At 38.8% G+C, this 27123-nt stretch overlaps 4 protein-coding genes across 4 annotated transcripts; 2 read left to right on the top strand and 2 right to left on the bottom strand.

Annotated features, from left to right (window-relative positions):
• Positions 1-3997: 3997 nt before the first annotated feature.
• GCK72_011146 (uncharacterized protein) lies at positions 3998-4573 on the top strand (the record flags this gene model as incomplete). Its single annotated transcript, XM_053728250.1, has 1 exon — positions 3998-4573. The coding sequence occupies one exon, from the start codon at positions 3998-4000 to the stop codon at positions 4571-4573; it is 576 nt and encodes a 191-aa protein (XP_053587827.1).
• A 6221-nt stretch (positions 4574-10794) lies between these two features.
• Positions 10795-13953, top strand: GCK72_011145 (uncharacterized protein; the record flags this gene model as incomplete). The annotated part of the gene is made up of 4 exons (XM_053728249.1): positions 10795-10867; positions 10917-10976; positions 11899-11953; positions 13680-13953. The coding sequence occupies 4 exons, from the start codon at positions 10795-10797 to the stop codon at positions 13951-13953; spliced, it is 462 nt and encodes a 153-aa protein (XP_053587826.1).
• GCK72_011144 (uncharacterized protein) lies at positions 12978-15674 on the bottom strand (the record flags this gene model as incomplete). The annotated part of the gene is made up of 4 exons (XM_003095042.2): positions 12978-13153; positions 13713-13966; positions 14040-14607; positions 15218-15674. The coding sequence occupies 4 exons, from the start codon at positions 15672-15674 to the stop codon at positions 12978-12980; spliced, it is 1455 nt and encodes a 484-aa protein (XP_003095090.2).
• Positions 15675-26458: 10784 nt separating this feature from the next.
• Positions 26459-26776, bottom strand: GCK72_011143 (uncharacterized protein; the record flags this gene model as incomplete). The annotated part of the gene is made up of 2 exons (XM_053728248.1): positions 26459-26518; positions 26570-26776. The coding sequence occupies 2 exons, from the start codon at positions 26774-26776 to the stop codon at positions 26459-26461; spliced, it is 267 nt and encodes an 88-aa protein (XP_053587825.1).
• Positions 26777-27123: the final 347 nt, after the last annotated feature.

Here is a 27123-nt window from a genome sequence, read left to right as displayed (position 1 = left end):
TCCCCACTGGTCAACTGACCCCTCTTCAAATGACCGGTTTCGAAACTCCCGGAGCTGTCAACATTAATTTTGATTATAAATTCATGTATTCCCAACAGAACTTGATCCTTTTTACATTTGAGTTGCCTACTTTACTTTATAAAGTACGAATTTAAAACCGTCAACCTAAAAAACGCGCCCTAGATGCGACAGAAATATCTGTCATATGCATATTTGCCTTCCTCGTGGTCTCTCCTTTTCTTCAAATCGCCATCAACCCGGGTGGTCCAAAGACAATTGGTCCGTACCCTCCGTTTGCTTATCTATCCATATGACCCGTTCACTCGAGGTCAACCATCCCCTCCCCTCCTATTGAAATACGGGACACCCTCCTATTTCCCCTTTTTTGTGGTTAGTATACCCTTCAAGATAGCCTACTGAATGGCTCGTCGAACAATTTCTTCTTATTTTTATTAAATTCTAATATATTCCTGTTTATTTTTTAATTGTTATTATTGTTGTTTGGAAAGGTAAGAGTTTTATCTATCTTTAGTTATGTAATTAAATTTTAGATGATGAAAACGAAAAGAAATGGAAAGAAAAATTAGATTTTTTGTTGAAACCGTTATCGGAAACAGAAAAAACACAGAAGAATGTAAACGGGAAGAATTAAACTTTTTTCAGAGAAAGAAGATGTCGGATCCAATTGACCTCAACTTCGATGAAGACGAGCTGCTCGGACCAGCAACACCATCATCTGAAGCCCCGAAGAAGCTCCCAGAAATGGGAAGAATCCCGAAGAAAAGGATTGGAAGATCTCTTGGACACAGCAGCAAAGGAGTCAGCGAAAAGAAAACGAAGAACTTCGAATCGGGACGATTCACCTCAAAAAAGGAGAGGGATGTCATGGGAGGACGGAAGAGACGGAAGAGGAGAAGGAGATTAAGACGTTAGAGGAAAGAGCAGCGGGGAAGGCAGTCATTTATCTTTCCGTAATAAATACCTTTATAGTAATTGTGTTCTGTTATGTCATTTATATAAAAAGACTGTCGCCTAGACCCTACCAGAGGTCTATACCACAGTAGACAAAGACTGGAAGACATATACCAAACCGAGGTACATGTAATATCTTTGACCCACTATTGGATGAAGAGTTAGGAAAGTGCACGGAATCGGTTTTTGATCTACTCAAAAGCTACTGAGCTAATACCAGATAATTAAATACAGTGCGTCCAATAATCTTAAGACACCCCCCTAAAATGAAGATTCCGAGAAAATGGGATGTGATCTGAAAAAACTGTGAATGCAGTTCGATTCAGAATCTTTGAAAACCCCTACAAACAAATTTCTAGAAAAAAGACCTATTTCTGAGCACGTGACCTCAAAAAAACACTTTTTTGGCCGTCCAAAAATGATAAGACGCCCTCGATTTTTTCGGTTTTTCACGCAAATGACTAGTATGAAAGAGCTTTAAAACATCATTTATTATTCAAAAACGCAAAAAAACAAAGCGCAATTCAATAACTTGTGTTCCCTCCATTGTTCTGAATAATTTCAATTATCCTATCTTTCATGCTTCCAACGACACTAGCAGTTTTTAGTTGAAAATGGTCAACTTTGTGACTGTGAGACGGCTTCCCTGATAGTCTCACAATGATAATTGTTTATGGAGTGTATAGATCAAAAGTAGAGCTTTATTTTTGTAGTTGACAACTTTTTTGTACGGGCACATCCTAAGAAGTTTCAGGCATTTTATGTGAACAGCTCTAAAAGTTTCCTTTTAGCACTGAAAAAGGGCAACAATTGCGAGCAATCACTTTGACGATTGATAACTTCTTAGGATGTGCCCGTACAAAAAAGTTGTCAACTACAAAAATAAAGCTCTACTTTTGATCTATACACTCCATAAACAATTATCATTGTGAGACTATCAGGGAAGCCGTCTCACAGTCACAAAGTTGACCATTTTCAACTAAAAACTGCTAGTGTCGTTGGAAGCATGAAAGATAGGATAATTGAAATTATTCAGAACAATGGAGGGAACACAAGTTATTGAATTGCGCTTTGTTTTTTTGCGTTTTTGAATAATAAATGATGTTTTAAAGCTCTTTCATACTAGTCATTTGCGTGAAAAACCGAAAAAATCGAGGGCGTCTTATCATTTTTGGACGGCCAAAAAAGTGTTTTTTTGAGGTCACGTGCTCAGAAATAGGTCTTTTTTTCTAGAAATTTGTTTGTAGGGGTTTTCAAAGATTCTGAATCGAACTGCATTCACAGTTTTTTCAGATCACATCCCATTTTCTCGGAATCTTCATTTTAGGGGGGTGTCTTAAGATTATTGGACGCACTGTATACAGTACCGGACAAAAAATTATCAACTTTGGCTGTTTTCAGTGGAAAATGACCATTTTTGACAGTGTATTTCGGTGTCAACGGATTGTCCGATAAACTCAATTTTGTACGGGCTGAACAGAACAAAAACAGCACATCATTTTTGTAGTTGATCAATTTTTTATAGGAACACTACCATGAAAGTTATAGGTTGTCAAAGTGAAAACCTCCAAATTTTCGCAAATTTGCATTGAAATTGGTCGATTTCAGGGAGTAATGGGTTTCCTTACCTGTAACTTTCATGGTAGTGTCCATACAAAAAAATGGTCAACTACAAAAATGATGTGCTGTTTTTGCTCTATCCAACCCATACAAAATTGAGTTTATCGGACAACTAAATGACACCAAAATAAGCATTCAAAGTTGGTAATTTTCCACTGAACACAGCCAAAGTTGATGTATATCATGTTGTGTATCTCTAACCTATGTGTGAGTCATTCCCTAGTAAGTAAATCCATATACACATATAACCAACACTACTCCACTTTTCCAGAAGTCCTCAGGTAGAGGTTGAGTATTTCAGAAGAGGTGGTTCTGGAGCGATTTCCCCTTCACAATATCGGAAACATAAAAGAAAGAAGTTCAAGAATTTCTGAAGGAGTGGAGTTTTCAATAACCAGAAAAGTTTTAATTTTGGAAGCGAAAATTTTTTATTTCCAGACGCTTTTTTCAAAAACTGAAATCAGGTTCAGAATCAGGGTGTTTCAAAGTACCATAAGACAAGTTTTTGGGAAAATGTACGTTGTTCCCCACTAGCTACATCAGGTAGAATCCTCTGAACTCCTCGAAGGCGCCAACGACACCCCAGACATCAGTGAAAGGAGGAAAGAGAAAACGGACCTTTTCTTCTTCGTTTTCTATTCAAACAGCTGGTCATCTGACTCCTCTCTCCGTCGGACCCCCATGCTCCCTTCCCGCTTCTCTCTCCCCTGGCAGTATACCCATGAAGATAGCCTACTGAATGGCTCGTCGAACAAAATGTCTTCTTATTTTTATTCAATTCTAATATAAACTGCTTATTTTTTAATTGTTATTATTGTTATTTGGACAGGTAAGCGTTTTATCTATCTTAAATTATGTAATTAAATATTTTTATTAGTTAGAGCAATTAAAAACATTACTATAAACCAGTGTACGGCTAGTTTAGAACACGATGTCTTCAAAAATCTTGCTTGTTTTCATAAAAAAAGAAGTTTTTTCGTTTACAAAACATTTGAGCATAAAATTCAAGTTTCTGAAATTTAAGTCAGAAAAAAGTGACAGATACAAGTCAAAATGAAATATAAAAATCATTTCATTTTCTTGGAAACTTTTTTTCAGCAATCAGGCAGCTGTTCAAAAGAACGGATGTCGCAGGCAAGAGAGTAGGACAACTGGTATCCCAGTGCAAAACAGTGGAGCCGGATAAAATCTATTGGAACAGAAAAGTCAACGACATGTGCTTCGCCCTTGTGCCCATGAAAGGAAAGATCTGGTGAAGGGGACCAATGACTTGGTGGCGGACTCAGGATCGATGGAATGCAAGAACCCGCTCAGGGACGGAATCATTAATCAGTAAGAGTCTCATTGGAGAAACGAGCAAGGAGACGAGGTTCGTGTCCAACCTCTCAGCCGTCCAATCCAGAAGATGACGGATCAGTTCCTGTTCCAAGATCCGGCTGTGCTCGGCCAAGATCTGTTGGGACCTGGTACTTCGTCAGCTGCAAATGAAGAGCTGAACAAGATCTACCGGAGAAGGATCAACAACATCACCTTCCGGCTCTTGGAGGAAAATATCGTGAAGGCCAAGGACTACATCACAACCACGGCCAGGGTCCACAAGGACAAGGTCGCCAACACTCTGGATGAGATCTGGAACAGTACTGGGAAGAAAGCAGTCTCGGCAATCAAAAAGGCTATCTTCAGTGTGTGGATGTTCCTGTTGGCTATCGTCGCTCCACTACTGCTTGTGATCGTCATGGCAGTAATCCTCTGGGCGTATTGTAAATACCGTCTGTCTCGGAAAGCCGCGAACGAACTCTTCGCCATCGCCACCAAAAAGCTAAGAGGAGTCTATCATGTAGACTACGAGATGCAAGACCGGCGACACGTCCACAGAGACATTGAGGAAGATTATCCGATTCCTAGAGTCAACGCTATCAAGAAAGCCATCTTCAACGTATGGATGTTTCTGCTATATATATATATATATATTTTGTTGTAATCTTACTAACCAGCTCCTCAATAAACCTAATTATCCTTAAACCGTGTTCTGTTATACCATGTATACCATCATCTTCAACCATTTTCACCACTGAGAAGCCGGTTGACCACCCCAAACGAGCCAACGACGCGCCAGCCCAATCAGCCATGCGCACACTTCTGGAGGGAAATAAAAGAGGGGCAGATGGACACTCTTCTCCTTCTTGCTCTATTCAGCCAGCTGGCCATCTGACCCCCCTCTCCGTCGGACCCCCCCCCCGTGCTCCCTTCCCGCTTCTCTCTCCTCTGGCAGTATACCCTTCAAGATAGCCTACTGAATGGCTCGTCGAACAAGATGTCTTCTTATTTTTATTGAATTCTAATATATACCTGTTCATTTTTTTGTTTTTGTTATTGTTATTTGGAAAGGTAAGAGTTTTGGCTATTTTTAGTTGTAATTAAACGTTTTTAATTAGTTAGAGCAATTAAAAACTGCAAAAATTGCTATAAACCTGTGTATAGTTAGTTTAGAACACGCCGATTTCAAAAATCTCGTTTATTTTTCTCAAAAAAGTCTGGAAGTAACGCATAAGACATTTCAAAAACAGACGTTCCGAAACACGATATTTCGAAATTCAACCCTGAAAAAGTTACTGAAGATGAGAAGTTTTTCGCGATTACCGTAAAAATGACTCATTTGACAATGATTTTTTTCATGTTTGTTCTCGAATTGTCATGGTTTCGAAGCCAAATACAGGCGTTCGTTCAGAATCCTCATAACTTGATATTCTCAACCACAAACATTAGTAGCAAACTAGTCGTGATTCAAAATTTTGGAAAATATAATTTCAAACTAGAGTTTTCCTTAACACCTCAATTGCTATCTCTCTTTTCAGGATGAAAACGATTTATTTGTTTCACATGGAAGAAACGGGTGAAAAGTCCAGAATTGAACAAAACACCACCATCCCGACTCATACAACGAGAGGTGTAGTGTAAGCCTGGGCAATGAGTTTTTGAGATGAATCAGTTTGAATTGTATTCTATGCTAGACTAGAACATTATATTTGCTTGATAGTTTTTCTTGATTGTTTATTCCTTTTAAAAACGGTTTCAACCTCGAGCACTAACAAAAACTTCCTGTGCTCCGAGGACGAAGCAATTTTTAAAGGGGTGCGACGTTGTTTTAATTGTTTTTATTTGTTTTCCCCCTATTCTAATTGCGCTTCGAGGACGAAGCATCATTTTTATTTAGATTGTTTTTAAAAACGGGTAGGATGTGAAAGGGTCATTTTTGTTGTGAGATCTGAAGTTCTAATAAACCACTTGTTAAATTGAAAACCTTGTTTTTTTTTCAGAGTTCTGACGCGTCTCAGGCGAGCCAGAAAGCCAAGAAAATTGGGAAAACACTGAAAATCAACAAAAATTGGATTAAAGTCGTTGAAAAAGTGCGAAAACTGCAGTCTGGCGCACCTTCGGCGCGTTCTTTACATCTTGACTCTCAAGGCTCTAAAATTGTGATTTTTATGCGAAAGACATACATTTTTGCGTAAAAATGATGAAAAATCTGATTTTTTATCGGAAAAAACGCTGATTCTGAAAATAAGAAAAGTTTTGTAAAAAATGCAACTAATTTATAATAGAAAGATGTGTAAAGAATGAGATGAAAATTTTGAATACGATTTATTTTAATAATCGGGTAATTTAATTTAATTTATTTGTTGCCTGGGAATATAAATCATAAAATTATACAAGCCATACTTTCCTTTCCTAAATTGACCACTCACTTTTCCGGATAATATTGACCTTACTAGGGAATGTTCCAGACATAACTCGACCTTTCAAATTGGCTCATATTCTACTTAGTACTTCTCAACACGCTGATTCCGAATATGTTATCCAATTTTGTGGAATGCTTCACTGAACTGAGATATAAGCGTTTTAAGTCATTTCCAGGAGGCAAAAGTTGCATTTTTCAAGTGACTCAAAATCAATTTTAGACCAATTTTTTCCAATTTTTTATGTGTAATACGTTTGAATGAAGGTTGAAAAAACACATTTACAGTCCAGTTTCCTTCACAATGTAATATTCTTGGCGAGCATCTTTCAGACTCTCCTTGAAGTTATCCACATGTGGGCGAATTTTGTGGGTTCTCAGTACTTTGAACATATCCAAGGCGGCTTGAACCAGTATTCTCGATAATTGTTCTTGTGGGCAGTCGTTATGGTACTGATCCTTATTGCAGTTTATCTCCGTTTTCTAGTCTAGCACAGTTTTCTGTTACTCTTTTTTCCGACGGAGTGGAGAGTCGCATGACCAAATGGTTGAATAATAAAAGAAGAAGAAGAAGAGATCCCATCTGTCACTCTTTTATTTGGCTCCGGGACGTTTCGACACCAGACATCTCGACACCAGACATTTCGACACCAGACATTTCGACACCAGACATTTCGACACCAGACATTTCGACACCAGACATTTCGACACCAGACATTTCGACACCAGACATTTCGACACCATTGAAAATCGAGTAAAATTTGACTCAAAAAGGATATGGTTTTAGGGTTTGAAGGGTCCGGGGTTCGACCCGGGTGCTTGAAAAAGTGTTTTATTTTTATTTTTGGGTTTTTGGTACCAATCTGACAACCAGGGTTCGACCCCCACGGGTATCAATGTTCTTTGTTTTTTATTTTTAACATTTTGGTACTAATCTGACGTCCGGGGTTTCGAAAACACTTTTTCAACCACCCGGGTCGAACCCCGGACCCTTCAAACCCTAAAACCATTTCCTTTTTGAGTCAAATTTTTTTCGATTTTCAATGGTGTCGAAATGTCTGGTGTCGAAATGTCTGGTGTCGAAATGTCTGGTGTCGAAATGTCTGGTGTCGAAATGTCCCGGAGCCTTTTATTTGTATCCGTATTTCAAACTCCAATAAGGAGGCGCCCGAGGCGCGCCAGGCCGTATATAGTTTGTCACAGCCACTAAGGGAACGATGGAATGAGTGTAGTCTTCTTCTTATTTATTTGTTATGACAGTCTAGAATGTGATAAGCTATTCGACAGGAAACGCCCTCTCTTTGTTCCTGTGCTCTTCTCTTTCCATTACCCTCACAACAATCAGTCACTCTGTACTGAAGATAGCCTACTGAATGGCTCGTCGAGACAACAATGTATTCCCCCTATTTTTATTGAATTAAAGCGATTTTTCTGAAATTGAATATTTGTATTTGTGACAGGTAAAGGGTTGTATTGGGAATTTTCGTTTTCTTATTTTTTCAATTTCAGAAGTTTCTAACCTTTTATTACATGGAGGTTCCACCAGAACAAAAAACGATAGTGAGTTTTAGTCGGATAGTTCTTTAAATACACCTGAAATACTTAATTTACCCTTTTTTCCAGGAGAAAGCGACTTGACGGTCAACTGTACCATGCCTCTCTCTGAAACTGAATAAAGATGATAGCCGCTACACCGAAGGTCCCGAAAGCATTCCATTACCACGGAGAAATCAGAATCGTCAAGTCAGAATTTGAGAAATCGGGAGTCTGGTAGTTATGACGATTACAGGGATAGAAGTTTTGATGACATTTGATGTAAGATGTTGTTGTATTACATTAGTAAATAACGTATGAGTCATAGTTAAAAACCCCCATCTTATTTTTCAGTCTTACTACTATCATTTCACTCTGTATATTTTTCATTCTAAATGAATTCTATTATTAATCACATCTTAGTGTATTCAATAGGCTACATTAAATTCCCATGCTTATACCTGTCATATTTATCAAAAGTTCACTTTTTTAATTTTAGTAATTTTGTATTTAAACGATTCTCATATATTTGTATCTTTACTAACAACTTTATAAATGAATACCTTTATTAAAAATGTGTAATGTTTTGAATGTATAAAAATGAGACCGTCGCCTAGACCCCACGAGAGACATGCCTTATTTAGGGACATGTAACAATTTGCACAAATTCTCACAGTATTTGATGTATTATTTAGTTGAATATGATCATAACTCGAAGAATATATTCATTACTATATTCATTACTTATTTACTATTCATTACTCGAAGAAGAGAAAGGAGACATCGATAGCTATGAAAACTAATTTGTTTCCTTCTATGGACATCTTCGATGAATATATGTATGCAGACAAAGTTGTAAATAGCAAGATTATTTATTCGCTGTGCCAAGACCTTTTTTTGGTAGAAAAATTACTTTTTTTTTCAAAAATTCACAAAAAATTATAGCCTTGGTACAGTAAACTCTCTGGAAATTGTCTTAGTTGTTAACTGTTTCTTATTTTGAATAAATTAGTACAGTACCGGACAAAAATGTATCAACTTTGGCTGTTTTCAGTGGAAAATGACCAACTTTGAGAGTGTGTCATGGTAATACTGATTGTCCCATCAAGTAAATTCTTATGGATCATACAGATCAAAAGTAGAGCTTCATTTTTGTAGTTGACAATTTATTCGTACAAACACTCCCTAGTAAGTTACGTATCGACAAATTAATTTATCCTTCACATTGTCCAATTTCAGTGAAAAATAGTGTTGTTGTCTTAAAATGACTCTAACTCATTAGGGAGTGTCCGTACAAAAAAGTTGTCAATAATAAAAATGAAGTTCTATATTTTATCTGTATAATTCATCAAAAACCTACTTGATGAGACAATCAGAATTACCATAACACACTCTCAAAGTTGGCCATTTTCAACTGAAAAAAAGAAAAGTATGATAAGAAACGCCTATTTTCCGTCCATTTAGACCATTTCTCCATGTACTCGGCAGTCGTGTGGCAACTTTAGGGCGGAAGTTGAGGTCGATTCGGCTTTAGATCGAATCTTGCTCACCTTCTGGCCGGAAGTTTAACGATTTCAGACTTTAGGTCGGATCTAGGTCAGCTTCCCACCTTAAATGTATCGTCAGAAAGTAATGTTTACAAGTAAAAATCATAATTAATTAATGTATTTTACAGAAATTCACTGACGAAGTCTACATCTGGACCACAATGCGAGCACACCAGGAATACTTCGAAAAATCATTGTATTTAGTTGTTTTTTTTGTATTTTTTAAAATTTATACTTTTTTATGTATAATCCTTTTAGTGAATAAATTGCAATGTATGATATTTCAGCTGTTTTTGTGCGCGAAAAATAAATCAATAAGGCGATCGAGGGGTTCCATGCGGTCCGTGTCAGAAGTTGGTCGGAAGTTGGTCGGCTTTAGCAGCGGTCTTGTCCAGAATCCGACCAACCTCTGAGCTGAAGCCGACCAACTTCCGCGCTAAAGTTGCCGGTGACTGCCGAGTATTTCTGCGAAATGTACTCTTCCTTATTTCCATAGTTATGGAACAACGAAAGTCGGAGGTATTTTCGCTGCAAGACCTAACCGAACAACTTTGGTGTCGGGTGCTTGCGTCACCTGCGTATGATCACCATTGCAAATCTCCTTCAAATTTCGAAATCACTCTCCTTTTCCCCTTAATCTCTAGTTTGAATGCGAAAATGTCCCCCTTTGTCGACATCTGCCCAAGTAACATTTACCCCCCTTCCGCTCTACCCCGCCCCCTTATTCTCCCCGCTTCTTCAGTCATGTATACTCGATAACCTACTGAATGGTTCGTCTACATATTTTCCTATTTTCATTGAATTCTTGAATTTCGATTTACTCTTTTTTTGATTGCGGAGGAAGGATTGAAGGTAAGGCCTATTTTTTGAAATGTTGGTTGAGTAGTGTAACTTCGAGGAAAAATGTTGGATTGACTTTAAATTTTAGTATGGTATAGAAAAAGTCTAACTGATCAAGTTTGTAGTTGACAACTTTTTGATAGCTCCGCCCACTTTTGAAATATCACAGATTGAATCAGAGATGTCTTTGAGGGAAAGTAGAGATAACGACTAACTTTCGGACGAAGTCACAACTTTTTGGATTAATCTATTGTTTCAAGCATTTAGTATGTAGTAGAACAAGTCAAGGGCTACAGTTTTGTAGTTACCAACTTCTTGTTAGCTCCGCCTACTTTTTGGATAATACCGTTTAAAATAGCGGGGGCATCCGTTAACGTTCAGAAAATGCTAAATCAGTATTAAATGCCTTATTTTTTCCAATTTTTACCAAAGCAAAAAGTGTCATATAATTTCAGGTCGAAAGTCAATTCGAGGAGATCTTCAATTTCGAAGAAACAAAGGATATCTTCATGATTATCAATCCCGAAGCGGCAATCAAAAAGAAGAATGTTTAAAAAATCTCTCGAAACAAGTGTGTCATGGTGCACATTGGTAACCAAGACCAAATGTACAGATACATGTGAGCTTCTAGTAAATTAGACTACTGAGTTTCATCAGGGTGTTTGCAGGGATCCCCCGGCTGGATAAGCTTCTCGAGCTGTTTTTGGAGCTGGAGAAGTCTCAAACAGGTGATTCGATACACGGACACTCTTCATAGCAGCGACCGACCATACCAATTGATTCATTTGGGGGAAAAGTTGCTGGTAACGGACAAACCACTGAAAGATTTCGTAAGTTTGTCTAACACTGTGTGTCTCTCTTTGAAAAATCAATTTTCAAGATGTCATTCTCAAGGAATCCGGAACACCCCGACCAAATCGATGGAATACGAGACGAAATGCTGAGCACTGTGGAGATAGCGATTAGAGAGGTGACCTCTAATTTCAAATATTTGAAAGAAAAATATTGAGATTTTTCAGGGAGATGATGAGGCGAGAAAACACCTGAAATTTTGGCTTCTACGATAGATTTTTTGATACATTTCCGATTTTTCCACCTTCCTTCTTTTCCTGCTCGAAATAACTCTTTTTTTTGAATTTGAAAGTGTTTCTGTTTTCTATGATAAAAAGTCGAATTAATCGAATTGCCTGCTATTTTCGAAATTTCAGAACTTTCCTAATCATGAAAACTACCGTACCCTCTACCTCTTTCAAGGCCTATCCCGTATTTTTCGCTTACGGTTCCCCTTTTTTTTTCTTCAATTTTCCCATTTCCTGTTCTTATCACCCAATAAAACCCCATCATTTTTATCACTCGAGTAATATCATTTTCTCATTTTCAACCTCTCAACACCACCACTCTCGGCTTAACAATGCAATCGCGCTCTACTAGACTCTCATGAATTCTTCCCCTCAAGAGTCATTAGCATTAATGACACTCTCCTATGAGCTTCTTCTGGTTGAAGCTCTAAAAATGTTCTGATTTTTATTGAATTAAATTATTCCATTTTTTTTGTTGATATTCGGGTTGAAAATGGTGAGTTTTTGGTATTTTTTAATAGGAAAATTGGCGTTGAAGTTGCAGATTATTCAACTTTTCCCCATATTCCAGGTGTGTTTCCGTCTCCATCAAATTCGAAGAATATCTTGGAGGACTTCTCGATGAGGTGAGTTCTTTATGTGTTCAATTAATACAATTTCTTCTTTTTCAAATTTCCTGTTATCAGAATTCATTTTTCAGATCGAAAACCCTCGCAAATCCTGGTTGGAAATAAATAATTTTTTAATTATAATTATTCACGAAAACCGCTAAGGGGGACTGGTTTTTTTTGTAAATAAATAGATTATTAGGAATGGTTTTTTTCTGTTTTTTTTCTGCTGAAAATCGAATGATCGAGTTCATTACTTTCTTTGAAGTTTCAGATGTTTCAGAATTACGAAAAGCGGTGATTTGGCGGCCATACAGAAGGGAAATTCTGAAAAATTTTTGAAGGAAGACTTCTTCGGTTCGAAATCTGCAAAAAACATTAAAATTGGCTGTAAAATAGAAGAAATCAGCGAAAAGTTACCGAGAAACACAGAAATTGAAATAATTTCGCACAAACTCATAAGATTTGCTAAATTCCGAGGAAATGAAACAAAATCTTATGAAACCACTCGAAATCGCATTAAAACTTTGAAAATTGATGGAAAATAAACTAAAATCTATCGAAAATTGCCTGAAACTAATCAAATTGATAAAAACTGGTGCTTTTTGGGCTGAAAATGACTTAAAATCGAGAAAGATTTGAGAGGATTGAGAAAATGGATAGAAGACGGTCTGCTCTACTCGATATTCCTTTTACTCACCTTCATGAACTCATCCGTGGTAAGAAACAAGAATCTGAAACATTTTCTGAGAAATTCCAACCAAAACCTTTTGAAAAATCTGAAAAACATTATAAATTATACAATTTCCAGTCAAAACAGAACACATCTGTATTATCAAAAACTCCTAGAAAGAAAGCAATGGCGGGGAGCAATATAAACGGTGTGACTAATATAGTACAAATCTGAAAACCGGTGAGCGAGGGGAAAGCAAAAAGAGAATAATCACAAAATTTTAAAATTTGGGACGGGTGAAAGAGTTAATGGGGGAAGGGACAATTCAAGCGACAGAAAATGCAATAATTAAGAGGGAAAATACATAAATTAATGGACGAAGAACTTGTTGATCGTGTGATCCGATTCGATGGCCTCGTCGGAAATCTCACGGTGACGAAGCTCCTGAAGATTCTCTCCGTTGAATGAGACGAGTGAGAGAAGGTACACTTGCTTCGAGGCGGTCACGTTGGCTCCCGCACGTTCCAACCACATCTTGTTCACGTCTGGAAGTAAGAGGATGGACTATTTTTGGCTGGGAATTGATTGAAATCAATTCAAAAATTCACGTAATGTGCCCAAATTCGGCCAAAAATTGGATGGAATTGGCTATGTTTGGCTGAAATTCCATTCGATGGGGCTTGGTACAGTCATAATCTATCGAAAACCTCTGAAAACGCATATTTTCTGCTCGTTGTCGAGAAAATTTACGAAATGTGCCGAAATTGGGTTCAGTCGCGTGCAAAAATATAAATTTGAGCACAAATCTGTTGAAATCAACCGAATGATGATTTTCTCGAAAACGAGCATAAAATCCACGTTTTTAGAGGCTTTTTATGGATTATGGCTTTATCTGACCAGAAAATAGTCAGAATTACAACAAAACTACCCGGGAAACGAACAAACTTTCATCAATTTCAGTAATTCCCAGAGAATCAAATCTAATTTCAGCCAAACGCAGCCATTCTTATTCAAATGGCTGACTTGACGCCAATTTCAACCAATTTTTAGCCAATTTCATCAGATTTTTAGCCGATTTAGTAGAAAATCAATTCTCAAACTCACTGGACAAATCTCTCTGACAAGTGCTCAAACAGTCGGTTCCAACGGATTGATGATTCTTGAGTGGAGAGAACTCCTCGTTTCTCGCCACTTCCCAAATGAAGAATCGCTCGGACAACTCGAAGACGTCGAAGATGAATTGCTCCAATTTGATTCCGTTCGGCTTCTCCGGCTTCACGATTTCACCGTTTTTGTCGACGTAGGAGATCTTCTTGTGTGCACGATGGTATGGGAGACGAGATGATGGGGAGCACACTCTGGAAATTACAGTTTAAGAACTGGAAATAGTCTCAAAATGTCTTAAAATAGTCTTGAAACCAGATCGCTCACCTATCCATAAAGTCCATAGTGAAGAAATGATTGGCGATGGATCCGGCGCCGAACAAGAACTTCCCATCGGACGTCTTCTGTTGAGCCAACTTCTCTCCGAGCTCTGAATACTCGACGACGCGTGGCTTTCCCTTATCCAAACAAACGGATCCAACGAGTTCTCCCTTCTGCTTTGGAACACATTTCGTCGCGACGTCCGCCTCATTCGCGATGGCGAATCCGATGAAGTGTGGATCGGCGACTTTACACAGAATATTGTCGACACAATACACGTGGAAATACTTGATTCCTTTGGCACGAAGACGTGGCAAGTGGGCGGAGATTGCAGAGTACAAACCGCCGTTTCCATTCGGAGCGGCGACGACGGAACCCTTTGAGCCGAGAAGGAAATCTCCATTCTCATCGTACGCGGCGATTTCGTCTTGTGAGAAGATTGTGATTTGTTCGTTGAAATCGAATCCGTGATGATGGGCGAGTTTTTGGACGTGTTCACGGGTAGCCTCCTCGGTTCCTGGAGATGTCATCACGGCCCAGTGGATCTTTCCGGGGTCCTGGTGGTCGCGTTCACCTGGAAAATGGGAATTGAAGCGTTTTTTTTTGTAGATTTTAAAATAAAGCGATGGTTTCGAGGTGAAAATGTTGATTTTACAGAGCTCTTCATACTTGAAAACGCGAATTTCGTTCAATGGACAATAGGAAGTACCCAAACGTTGCCAGCGCAGCTTACGGGTTTAGGTGAAAGCATACCATTGCTCAGAGACGCAGAAATTTCCGGCAACACCTAGAACTAGGAAAAACTGGTCTACACTTTTCAGACAATATCGTCTGTGAGCATTCAAAAAACCTCAAACAAGGAGGCAACTATCGTAGCCATATTCAAATCGAATCCAGCTGGAAACTAACTCAAAAAAGGAAATTTCAATCATTTTTTGCTAAAACCTAAGATCGACAGCTCACAGAGCCACTCTTTCGAGCTGAAACTCAACCTGAAACTGCAGAAAACCCCATAGTATCTTTTTTTGTGCTAAGAAACTCTCTAGTGTAGCCGAAATGACAAAATCCATTGAAATCTTGCTAGAAGTGTCCGATTTTATTCGAAAATTCTGGAAATCAGCTGTTCTTCCCTAGCACCTCCAAACGTCCTGTAAACCTCAAACATTTCAATTTTTATCAATTACCTGCAAGTGCTTGCAACAAGGCAATCTTTGCCGCCTGAATTCCGAGCAGCGAATCTCCGTAAGCAGCATTAATGCCCAACGGAATAGTCCCTTTTGGTTGAGATGATCCAAGTCGTGTCGCCTGTCCTCCAGCCAACACAATTGCACAAACCTCTCCACGAGTGATCGCATCCATTCCCTTATTCCAGAGTTCATCCAAAACTGCTTGATGCATTTCAGATTGATTAAAATGATGGGAATGAGGGATTGGTTTGAGATCTTCGGCCGAAGCGGGAGCTCTCTGCTCTTCTGAATCGATGAACCACTGACGAGCATCCGAAAGATTCAGAGTTGTCAGTTGTTTCCACAATTTCATTTTCTCCTCATCGGATAAATCGTCGAAGAACGAGAGAAGTGGCTCCGCCTCCTTGTTCGTGGAGAGAATTTGCTCTTTTGTGGGAATGGTGGAGGTTGGCATCCTGGAATGAGCAAAATGGGGATTGAGGCGAAAATTTTGCAACATTGCACAAGAAATAAGCGAGAAATATGGGCGGAGCAAGGAACTATATTTTTCTACTGGAAATATCAATTTTTATCGGAGAAATGACAAACTAGGCCCCCTTGAAGGGAAAATAAGGTGATATGAAGCAAAACTACCGAAAATCGAGTTTTAAAACCGTTTTTTCACGATTTTTGGCATATATTGAGAAAAATGCAGATTCTAAGCGAAAAGCAGAAGATTTATGCAAATTTCTCCTCTCCACTGACTAATCTCTGATTATCCGGATATATCTGCATGTATTCATCTTGATTCCCAGTATTTTCTATAGAAAACGACAATATTCCGTACTTTTAGTAATTTTTCGCTCGGCAACACATAAAAATGAGTTCCGGCGGCGAAAACTCATTAAAAATGAATGAAATGGGTAACCGATAACAAAAGAGACCTCCACTATTGAGAATTGGAGAGGGGGAGTACAAAGGAAAGAGAGAAAAGTGAGTTGACTCTTTTTAGTAAAAATCAGCGAAAAATATCGGAAAACATATTGGAACTAATACAATTTCTCACTTTGTCCATTGAAAAAGGGCGTAACACACGTGTTCCAACTGGCAAGTAACAGGAATCACCGTTTCAGTGTAAATAATGACGAAGAATGTGTGCAAAATGAAGTAATTTTATAGTTCTTCATCAGAATTTCGCTTTCGAATGGAAAACAGCAAGAATTAAAAAAAATTTACACGAAAAATAGATAAGTGTACTATTTCGTAGCGAGCAAAACGATTTTCAAGAAGTTTTGCACTTTTCCGATGCGTCTAGAGCATGAAACATGAAATAAACTGTCGAAATTATTAGAAAAACTTCCAGTTTGAGCCCAAAACGTGGCAAAAGTACACATTTTCCTGTCTTTGTACGTTTCCCGCCAGCAAAACAACCTAAAAGTGCTGATATCTGCAATAAAGAGACGACACGACGACGAGGAGGTGGCTATTGTTTATTTAGTGTTTTCTATTGGAAAACAGAAGAGCGATATGAGGTTTTACGGGCGGAAAATAAAGAAACGGATAGAAAATGTTGGTGGAAGACGGAATTCAATTAAAAAGAGGGATGAAATCATGAAAAATGGATGAAAAACTTTATTCTTTATTAAAAAACTGCCTGAAAATTTGAAAACTCTCGAAAAATTCTAAAAATTGAGCAAAAAAACTGGAAAAAAGTGGTGGAGAATCGCTGAAAAAACAACTGAAAATGGCGCCCTCGCGCCAACAAAAAACGGAGGTACGCAAACACCGTGACGCAATATTGCGGATATTGGAAAAATTAAAGCTGGTTTTTTACAGAAATTAAAGATGTTTTCAACTATATTTTGCTATTTAAAAATAATTCAAGTTATTCCTAATTTTTAGAAGCCAAATTCCAACATTAATATTCAAAAAACAGCCGGTTCTAGTCAAAATCAAATTTTCCTAATTTCTTGCATACCGTAATGCCAGGTAATCAAACAATTTGCATCATATCGTTTTCAACCTCGAATTCTCTAATTGCCGGGGTAGCTAAGTGGCAAAGGCGCAGGTTTGGGGAATCTGTGGATGTAAATCCTTTAGGGGTTCGATTCCCCTCCCCGGCAAATCTCCTTTTTTCGCCTTTTTACACTGATTTTCGGGGCAAATTTTTCTATGATCTTGCAATGACGCGCTTTTTTGCTGTTTTTATGTGCCCCAGCCCGTTTTTCTTCGGTAAAATAGAACTGATTTCTCGTTTCCGCCAGTTTTCGAGTTTGCTTATCTATCTCTTTTTCTCCGAAGATTCACTGTTTAGAGAATGGTTTCTAGAAGTTTTTTTTTCCCCGTTTAAACGTTAAAACGGCCGTTTTCGATAAGATTTTGTTCAATTTTTCTGAGTTTCTACTATCTGTCGGTTCTAATTAGATTTTCTGAATATTTTTTGCCCAAAAATACAACAATTTCTCATCAAAAATCAAGTTTATTCAGCAACGCGCTACTGCAGCGGCAATACAATAATACAAAAATTAATCGAGTTTACTTAAGGATATTCGTCAAGAAGTCGTCAAGGTAAATTTCCTCATCCAATCTCTTGAATCTCGTTCCGACCGGATATTCCTTTCCAGGCTCATATTCCACCGACTCCGTCAACGTCTTATTCTTTCTCTTCTTCTTTTTCTTCTCCTTCACTTCTTCCTTCGGCTTCGTCTCTCCTTCCTTCGGTTTTGTCTCTCCTTCCTTCGGCTTCGTCTCTCCTTCCTTCGGCTCTTCGGGGGCCTCAACAGTGATTTCTTGAGTGTTTTCTACTTCTTCAGGAGGCTGATCAGGCACGTCTTCGTCATCATCTACCGTATTATCCAACTTCTTCTCGAGTTTCTTTTGGAATTTGTCCGTTGTGATGATATCATGCTTAAAGTCATTGCTTATTTTTGGGTTGTTTGTATAATACGAAAGTTCACAAAGCAAATCATCCATGGGATTCGGCGCACAAGATGGTAGTTTAGACTTTCTACGACCTTGATTCTTTTTCGGGTCTTTCGCTGCAGGCTTGCTCTCCTTCACATCTTTCACGGATACCTTCTTTTTCGATTTTTCACCCTTCTTCTCACTTTTCGCCTTCTTCTCACTCTTCTTCCCATCCTTCTTCTCACTCTTCTTCCCATCCTTCTTCTCACTCTTCTTCCCATCCTTCTTCTCACTCTTTCCTTCTTTCTTGCTCTTCTCAATCTTTTCTTTCTTGCTCTTCTCCATGAATTCCACTTTCTTCTGGTTCATCTCGTTCAGTGCCATGAGATCTAGGTCAACGTGAACTAAGTCACGGACATACTGTGCAATGGCAGACTCGCTGAAGAAGATGTGCTCTTTCGTCTCCTTCGAGAAGTGTTTGATGTCCGGGACGAACTGTAAACAAATGAATAGAATCTTGGACTAATTCTGATTCAGCTTACCGTTCGGAAGTATTTGAAAGTGAGGATGACCATATCCAGAAACTCGACTCCATTCTTAATGACACCAGTACGAATTTTTCTCACGTCATTCACAGCCGATCCATACGCTAGACGTCCACGATCCATTTCCAAATGAGTCTTGTTCATAAGGACCTCTGAAATGAGTATTTCCGTAGAAAATCATGTGTTCTAACATTAACTCACGAGCCATAATTCCTGAACGATAAATACCAAAGTCACAGTGCATGAAAACCACTTTTTCCTTATCCATTTTCTCAAAAATGGACATGATCGGAGAGAGGTCTACCGGGAGCTTGTTCGTCCATTCATCGTAATGAGAGTGGGTGATGGTGAACGATCGGCAACCTCTGAAAATGAGAATTATTTATACTTCTACAATGGATTCACTCACTTGAACTTCACTTCCAAAGTGCGCATTCGAATTTTTCCGTCATGCTCTTCCTCCAAAGACTTGCATGTGACAACGAGATTTCCATCAGCAAATGTCAACTTATCTCCGACTTTCACCGGGAAATATTGACAACACTCGATACCAATCTTCACCATGCACACGATCAACGTAGCCTTCTGCTCTTTCATCGCCCAATAGAACATTCCAACGGTTTCCTTCGCTCCAGTAGCAGCGTTAGCCAATTGAGGAGCTTGGAAGAGTCCCAACTTGAAGTTGTTCTTGTACTTTATCAGGTTTGCATGCATATACCGAACATTGCCGAACCACGACTTTTTCTTTATCAACCATAGAGGGCTCACATCCGAAAGCGGCTCATTTGCTCTGTAAGAAGTTTTGCTCGTCTAGATATTTTTTAAATTGATGAATCAAACCTTTGATACTTTTCATGATCCAAGACCAGTTGATTAGGTTCTTCAGCAATAGTTTGTCGGCAATTGTGCTCATAGAGTGCCATGAAATACAACTTGAATGCACCAGAGTACAGTAATTTCTTCTCTTTCTCTTCTTCCTCCTCTTTCTCGGCTTTCTGGTCTTTCTCGGCTATCTGGCCTTTCTCGGCATTCTGACCTTTCTGGGCTTTCTGGCCTTTCTGGGCTTTCTGGCCTTTCTGGGCTTTCTGGCCTTTCTGGGCTTTCTGGCCTTTCTGGGCTTTCTGGCCTTTCTTGGATTTTTGACCTTTCTTGGATTTGTCTTCGGAGGTGATTACGGCGCTGTAAAAATTCAAAGTTTGCGAAAATGCGACGAGAGAGAGAAAGTGTGAATTAAAGAGATGATGTCTGCGTCTCTCCAATTCGCACACTCTCTCTTGTCGAATTTTTGAAAAAATGCGAGGCGCTCAACGCACACATACCTGTACTGGGCGGCGAAACGAACCACTTTGCTGACAATATCCGCGAGGTAGACTTCGAATAAGTTTTCGTTGATCATAATTGGGAACACTGAAAACGATTCTTGTTATTTGTATTTTTTTGCTCTGAAATCACTCACCTCGATTTGACTTATAATGATCAAACCGGTTCCAACAAAAGCCACCACTCACCCCGACGCCGATAAGTGAGATAACAAAAATAACATACATTACCCAGTCTCTGTAAAATATCAGTTTCTTCAACAGTTCATTAGTATAATACAAACACTTACGGAATCGTGTTCTCTAAATGTTTCTCGTTATCAATGTTTCCGGCGGATCCAGAGATTGAACTTTGTGCAGTTGGTGGTGGCAAGGTCTTCGGTGTAGGTACTGTAGGGACAATTGGAGTGACTTTTCTCTCGTAAGAAGCGAAGAACAAGTCGAGTTGCTTCAACGATTCCTCGGTATCCTTGATCGCAGTCTGATGCTTCGAGTAGTCCAAACCAAGCGAATCCAAAGAGTCCAAGTCATTCTTGATCTTCAGAAGGTCTTGTTGATGGCTCTTCAGATTTGGGTCCTTCGATATGATCTCAATAGTTTGACTGATTTCCAAAAAGTCCATTGGAATTCCTTTGGCTCCATTAGCAAGTGAGAAGATCGGCCAAAGGGAAACCAGATCAGTAGATGTTGATGGCGTCACAGAAGTCTCGATCTTTCCAATTGCACCGATCAAGGTTGTCAACTCGTCATCCAATCCGAGCAACTGATTCAACCCTTCCTGTTGTTTCGGACTCATATTTTTCAACTTTTTCACCACGTCTACCATCGCTGGAGTCATCACGGTCTGGTTCTTCTTCTTAACCATCCGCATACTCTGGAAGACACGAGTCGCTCCACCAATGTTCTGTGAATCCTTGAACAAATCGCGAATCTCGACCAATGACTTCTTCTCCAAACTGTCAGCTCCTTTCATGTTTCCAATCGAAGATTGAAGGTCTTTCAGCATCGGACGGACTTTTTCAAGTTTCGTGGCGACTGGATCGAAACTGGAAATCTTGATATCCCGATAACCTCGAAGAGCATCGATCACTTCATCGACTTGACTCAATTCCTTAATCCCTTGAAGACTCTTCAACATGCTTGTGAACGATTTGGACTGATTCACATAGGTTGCAATCACTGTATACTCCTGCAGTATATTATTCAACGTTTCATTAAACGAAGCATTTTTTCCGATCAACCCGAGTGAAGAATTTAGTGTCAGAATATGTTCCACAATTTCTTGATATTCCTTACTGTTTTTCAGCTTATCCCGTATTTCAGCATACTTCGAAACCACAGGAGACTTGCAAATGTTAGACACGGCTGTCAGCTGAGTTTTCTTGTCCGTGTTCAATGTATGGGTCACAGCTATCACATGATCGATTGCTTTCAACTTCTTTGTGAACTTATCTATTTTGTTCTGTAAGAGAACAAAGGCATCTTGACTTTTAGGAAGCACGTTTGCTGTTGAATAAGCATTTTGAATATCTAGAAGTTTGCCAGCAACATCAGTGAATGGATGAACCAATTTGGACAGCATTGTAACTTTCTTGTGAATGTCAGTCATACTCACAGTCTCCGCATTTGTCTTGAGACCCATAGTTCGATCAACGGATTCAATGTCTCTCGCCAGAGTCCTCAGCTGAACCAATGCTTTTGCCAGAGATTCCGATTGTCCATCAACTGCTTGTTCAATCCACGGATCCTTCAGATCATCCGAAACCATCTCCAGATCAGTGAAACCATTAGGAAATCCATTTGTGTGAATCAAAATGTTTCCAGAATTCCCATGATGGCGGCCATTGAATAGTTCTTCCAACTTGGAGAAATTTGATAGATTCGCTTTTGAACCATTGACGGCATCACTCAACAAAATCAGTTGATCACGAAGGTTTTCAAGCAGTGATTCCTCTACACCATCAACGTATGTCAAGAGTTTCTGGTATTTTTTGAACAAGGCAACACTTTTTTGAAAACTGATGAATGGATCAAAAATGATGTCTCCTTTTCGTAGAACATCAGACTTCAGCTGCTTAGAATATCCATCCAGGTTATCTTTTAACAATGTATCAACAAAATCCTCTATGTCACGGATTGATGCTTTGATTTCTGATTCTATCAATGATTTAGAATCCAGTAGTTTTACATTTGTTATCATGACACCGGAAACATGAACAGAGTCATGAATTGGATCCCAATTAACTTGGAGATTCTTCCAACCAGTGAGAGCATCCAAATATTCTGTAGATGGTTCTTTCAGCTCACTGACACCATTCGATTCCCGAACAATTAAGCTAAGTGTCTTCAGTCGATTCTCCATTCTCGTGACTTCATCATCCTTTTCTAGCTTAGTTGAAAGACTTTGAATCTCCTGGACAACCTTCGAGAGTTCATCTAATTTGATTCCATCGATGTCGGACAAAGAGACACTTCCGAAGTTGAGAAGCTCAGCGATGAGAACATCCGGTTTAATGGTACCATTGATGATTCCCTGCTGAATCGATATTCCATTGGCAACGCGGGAAACCTTTGCCATACGATCGACCATGCTTGTGAAGTTTCCTGAAAGAAATATTGATTGATTGATGGGAAAGATACATTTTGAAGAACTTCTTGTATCCCTGGAGCCCGCCTCTCAGAGCTGCGAGCTCACAAAGAGTGAGTTGCCCTATCTGCCTACTGTACTCACCATTAGAATCACGTCGGAAGCGGGAGCGGTCGGATTCGATGTCAGATTGGTGGGGTTCGGAGCCAGTACGGTGGTGTGGATCATTGTTGGTCACTTCTGAAACAATATTGATGACTACAGTACTACTAGCTATCATTCAAACATACCATAAGTGCCTCGTGGGATGTAGAGAGGATCCATCTTCTGTGGATCATTGTGGAGATCATCGCTCGAAGGCGGATCTGAAAATCATTTAATTTTCTAGAATCCTGAAATCTTTAACTCCTTACAGTTTGCTTTGCCGATATCGGCTGGGTGTTTGAGGCCATTGGAGGCAGTTGTCAGAATCGAGCAGGTCAGGAAGATCAAGAGCTCTGAAAATAGGAATATAGCTACAGTAACCTAAGGGGGGATCCCATTGGCGCGCACTCCCAACTTACTTGCTCTTCCAAACCTCGCCATTCTGACGTTTTTTCTTTGCGGCAATTCGTTGTAATCCCAAATCGAGAACTGATTTCGTTTGGGGGAAAGATTGTTTATATAAGGAAGGAAAAAGAGCGCAATAGGTTAGTGGAGTAGTCCACGTCAATTTTATTGAAAGTTTTTCACTTCTTACTGGAAGTTTTTTTTTTCAATCGCACTTCATAGAGATCCTACGGAAAGTCGGATAGAGATTCTAACAGGGGTCCCATGGGCGCCCGCTCCCAACTTACTTGACCCTCTGGCGCTCGCCATTCTATTAGTTCGTATTTGCGTCAGTTTTGGTTTTATCACAAATCGAAAACTGATTTGAATTCAAGGAAGCAGTGGTTATATAAGGAAGGAAAAAGAGCAAACTGGGTTAGTGGGGTAGTTCAAATCACGGGAATTTATTTTTTTTAATTAAATTAATTTCATTTTCTCCACGTTTCTTTTCCAACCGCGCTCCATTGAAATCCTACGTAAAATCAGACGGAGCGCGATTGCAACCCAAATAAGAAAGATAACTCACTGTTCTTCATGTTGCTCATTGCTCCAAATCTTGACTCCTTGCAAGCTCTTTCTGGATTTTTTCTTGCGAACAACTCCTACTTTTAGTTTCGATTGTCGAATTTAATCGATAAATCTGTCGTAATGATGAGAAAAAGAGAAAACAAGTGGAAAATGCCACGTAGGGGTCACAAAAAAGATTTTGTGAACTTTTCGAGTATTCCACGTGGCTGCTTGACCTTTCAATTTTCACTTTTTGAAAAACATTTTTTTGACGCGTGGAATCGGGTAGTCGTGGAACCTTCTGAAGCTCGTATCTTGGCTGAAAATGGTCAGAGAAAACCCAAATTTTGTGGTAAGAATAACCAATTCTAGAATCCCAGTTGTTTACTACTGTCCCATTTCGAAAAGAAGAAGAAAAGAGCACGACAATTAGCATAAATTCAAAACTATTATTTCAGAAAGTTTAGGTAAAAAAATAACTTTATTGAAAAATTGAGACGGAATTCAATTAAATTCGAAGAATCGACGTGCTTCACACTGCCTTCCGAGGGAATCTGAAATATATAATGTCCTCTTTGATCATTCCACCACACGATAAAACATCTTTTCAGGTCTGATCACACATTACTGAACTAACAAATTCAAGAAGACTACCGTTCTGCAAACAAAAATTAACAATCAATTTCAGATGCACCATCGAAACAACTGAAGAATCCCTGAAAATATCTAATGGACCTATTCTGGGGTAGCAAAAAATAGTTTTTTGCTTATTTTTTGCTATTCAGAAAGTAGCAAAAAAAGCAAAAAACTCCTGGTTTGGAGGTATTTTTTGCTTGACCTTTTCTAGGCCAGCCCGCGGTTTTCTAGGCCATTCGCTGCAAGACCTGTGTTTGGTGTAGATTTACGGGAGCTTTTTTTGGGATTTTTTCAGCAAAGTTCGGAAAAAAATCATTTTACGATTGCAAAGTATGGAATAAATCAATAAAATTACGAATTCAGTTCAAAAGTAGCGATAAAGTACATGAATGCTGAAAAAATCGCAAAAAATTCTCCCGTAAATCTACACATGGCCTAGAAAACCGCGGGCTGGCCTAGAAAAGGTCAAGCAAAAAATGCCTCCAAACCAGGAGTTTTTTGCTTTTTTTGCTACTTTCTGAATAGCAAAAAATAAGCAAAAAACTATTTTTTGCTACCCCAGAATAGGTCCATAATGAAAGAAAAATATGAAAACGATATGAAAACGTTTTATTGTGAGAATCCACCGGGAAACAAAAACTATAACAAAAGCAAGAGGAATGACAGACAAAAGGGAACAGATAAAAACAAAACGGGTTACTGTAAAGAAATAGGAAAAGTGGTATTTTTGTTGCTTTTTTACGAATTACAGTTTCAATAAAAAATAAAGAAAATTGGCAAACAATTAGTTGTTCTTCTCAACGAAAAGACTTCTGCTCTACGCTTTGCTCTTCTTCCTGATTGGTCCGATCATGGCTGGGGGTGCTGTGTCAATTCTATGTGTATTCACACTCAATCAGTTGCTCGCGAAGTGAATTCATTTGGATTGAATGGTGGAGTGAGTATCACTTGATAGATTTCCGGTTCCAAAGTGTCGGATAGCTGGAAATTGATTGATTTCTTCGCAGGAATCTGCAACCTAAGAAGACGAATGTTGCTCGGTTCACCTACAATTACTGGATATAAATGTACTCTGAGAGTGTGGAAACGGAGTCATTGATAGTCCCACAGGGTAAATTTTACATGGATTATACAAATCAAAACTAGATCTTCATTTTTGTAGTTGACAATTTTTTTGGTAAAGCAACTCTCTGGTGAGTTACAGCTCATCAAAGTGAAATGTTCGGAAAATTCACACCGAAATTGCGAGATTTGAGAGGGAAATTACTTTGCCGATCAGTAACTTTTTAGAGAGTGTTCATACGAAAAAAGTGTCAACTACAAAAATTGAGAGCTATTCTTAATCTGTATAACCCATTCAACGTTTACTTTGTGGGACAGTTAGTTTTACCATCACACACTCTCAAAATTGGTCATTTACGCTGAAAAAAGGAGATTCCGGGTCGTTTGGAAACCATGAGATTGGCCAACATTTCAAAACCAGACAGAAAAACCAGACATTTCGACAGTAAAAGTGAAAAAAATACTGAAAAAGGCGATTTTTCAGTATACTATTTCCCGATCAGTCTCGAAATGTCCAAGTTTCAAAACGTCTGGTTTTGAAATGTCTTCTGTCGAAATGCGAAGGTTGCCGAATGTTTCTGTTTCCAAACGCCCCGAAGCTGATCTGAAGGACAGTTACAGTAAGAACTCCATTGACAGTATGAACTACAGAAAGATACACATCCACAGTACTGCTTACAGTTACAGTAAGACCGGCAGGTACAGTAAGACGTATAATAAGACCGATAGGTACAGTACTACGCCGGGTTACTGTAAAAAGGAAAGCTACAGTAACCTTGATCCTGGATTCAATAAAAACCATCCCTCCACATCCTGAAAAAGAGCCATTCTAAGAAAAACACAAAGTAAAGACCCAGATTCGCAGTATCATCTATAGTTACAGTAAGACGTACAATAAGACCTACAGCTACAGTACTACTACAGGTTACTGTAAAAAACGAATGCAGGAAAGCTACAGTAACCTTGATCCTGGATCCAATGAAAATTTTTGGAAACACACATAAAAACATTGCTAGATTCATCTATACAAAAAGAATGCCCGTACAAAGAAAATTATGAAATTATGACAATTGAAAAAGTATTACAATGAAACAATTAAACAAATTAATTATTATGACGGATCCTTCATGATCGCTTTCTTGATTCCCGCTTGGAACATTTTGACGGATCCCTGAAAATAAAGATTCTAAAAACGGCACCGACACGCCAGCCACAAACTCACCAACAGCCTATCTCCATACATCTGTCGTTGTGCTGGTGTCAATTTGGAGTTTGCGTCGGAGAACTCTTTCGAGAAGGTTTTCAGATGAATCTCCATTTCTTCGATTGCCGAATCGACGAATTCATCGGAATGAGGTCTCAACGGTTCTTCGATTGGAGTAGTAGTTGGAACATGCTTCTGATTGTTGAACAATTCCATTGCCAACATCACTTTCGATGGTTTTGAAGCGGGACGTCTGGAATTTCAGAGTTTGGGGGATTCTTATCAATTTCGGATGTCTGCCTTTCAATCTGTATAGCCGGATGTTCAAATTTTGAAGACTTTTTAATGAGAAAAACATGAAAATCGGGCGAATGTTACAGAATCAGCGATTTTCTTGAATTTTATAGAAATTGCAATCGGACATTGCGATTGGTTTTAAAAAAAAGAAATTTGTTAAAAATACAATATTCTCACCTGAAAAGTTCTCAATTTGATGAAAAATAAAATTTAAAAAACGTTTTTTTCACTCGAAACACAGCACATTACAGATGTTTAATGTTTTTTGCCAGAAA

This window comes from Caenorhabditis remanei, chromosome III (genome assembly GCF_010183535.1).
Source record: "Caenorhabditis remanei strain PX506 chromosome III, whole genome shotgun sequence".
Taxonomy (NCBI): domain Eukaryota; kingdom Metazoa; phylum Nematoda; class Chromadorea; order Rhabditida; family Rhabditidae; genus Caenorhabditis; species Caenorhabditis remanei.
This window is presented reverse-complemented; position numbering and strand designations above follow the sequence as displayed.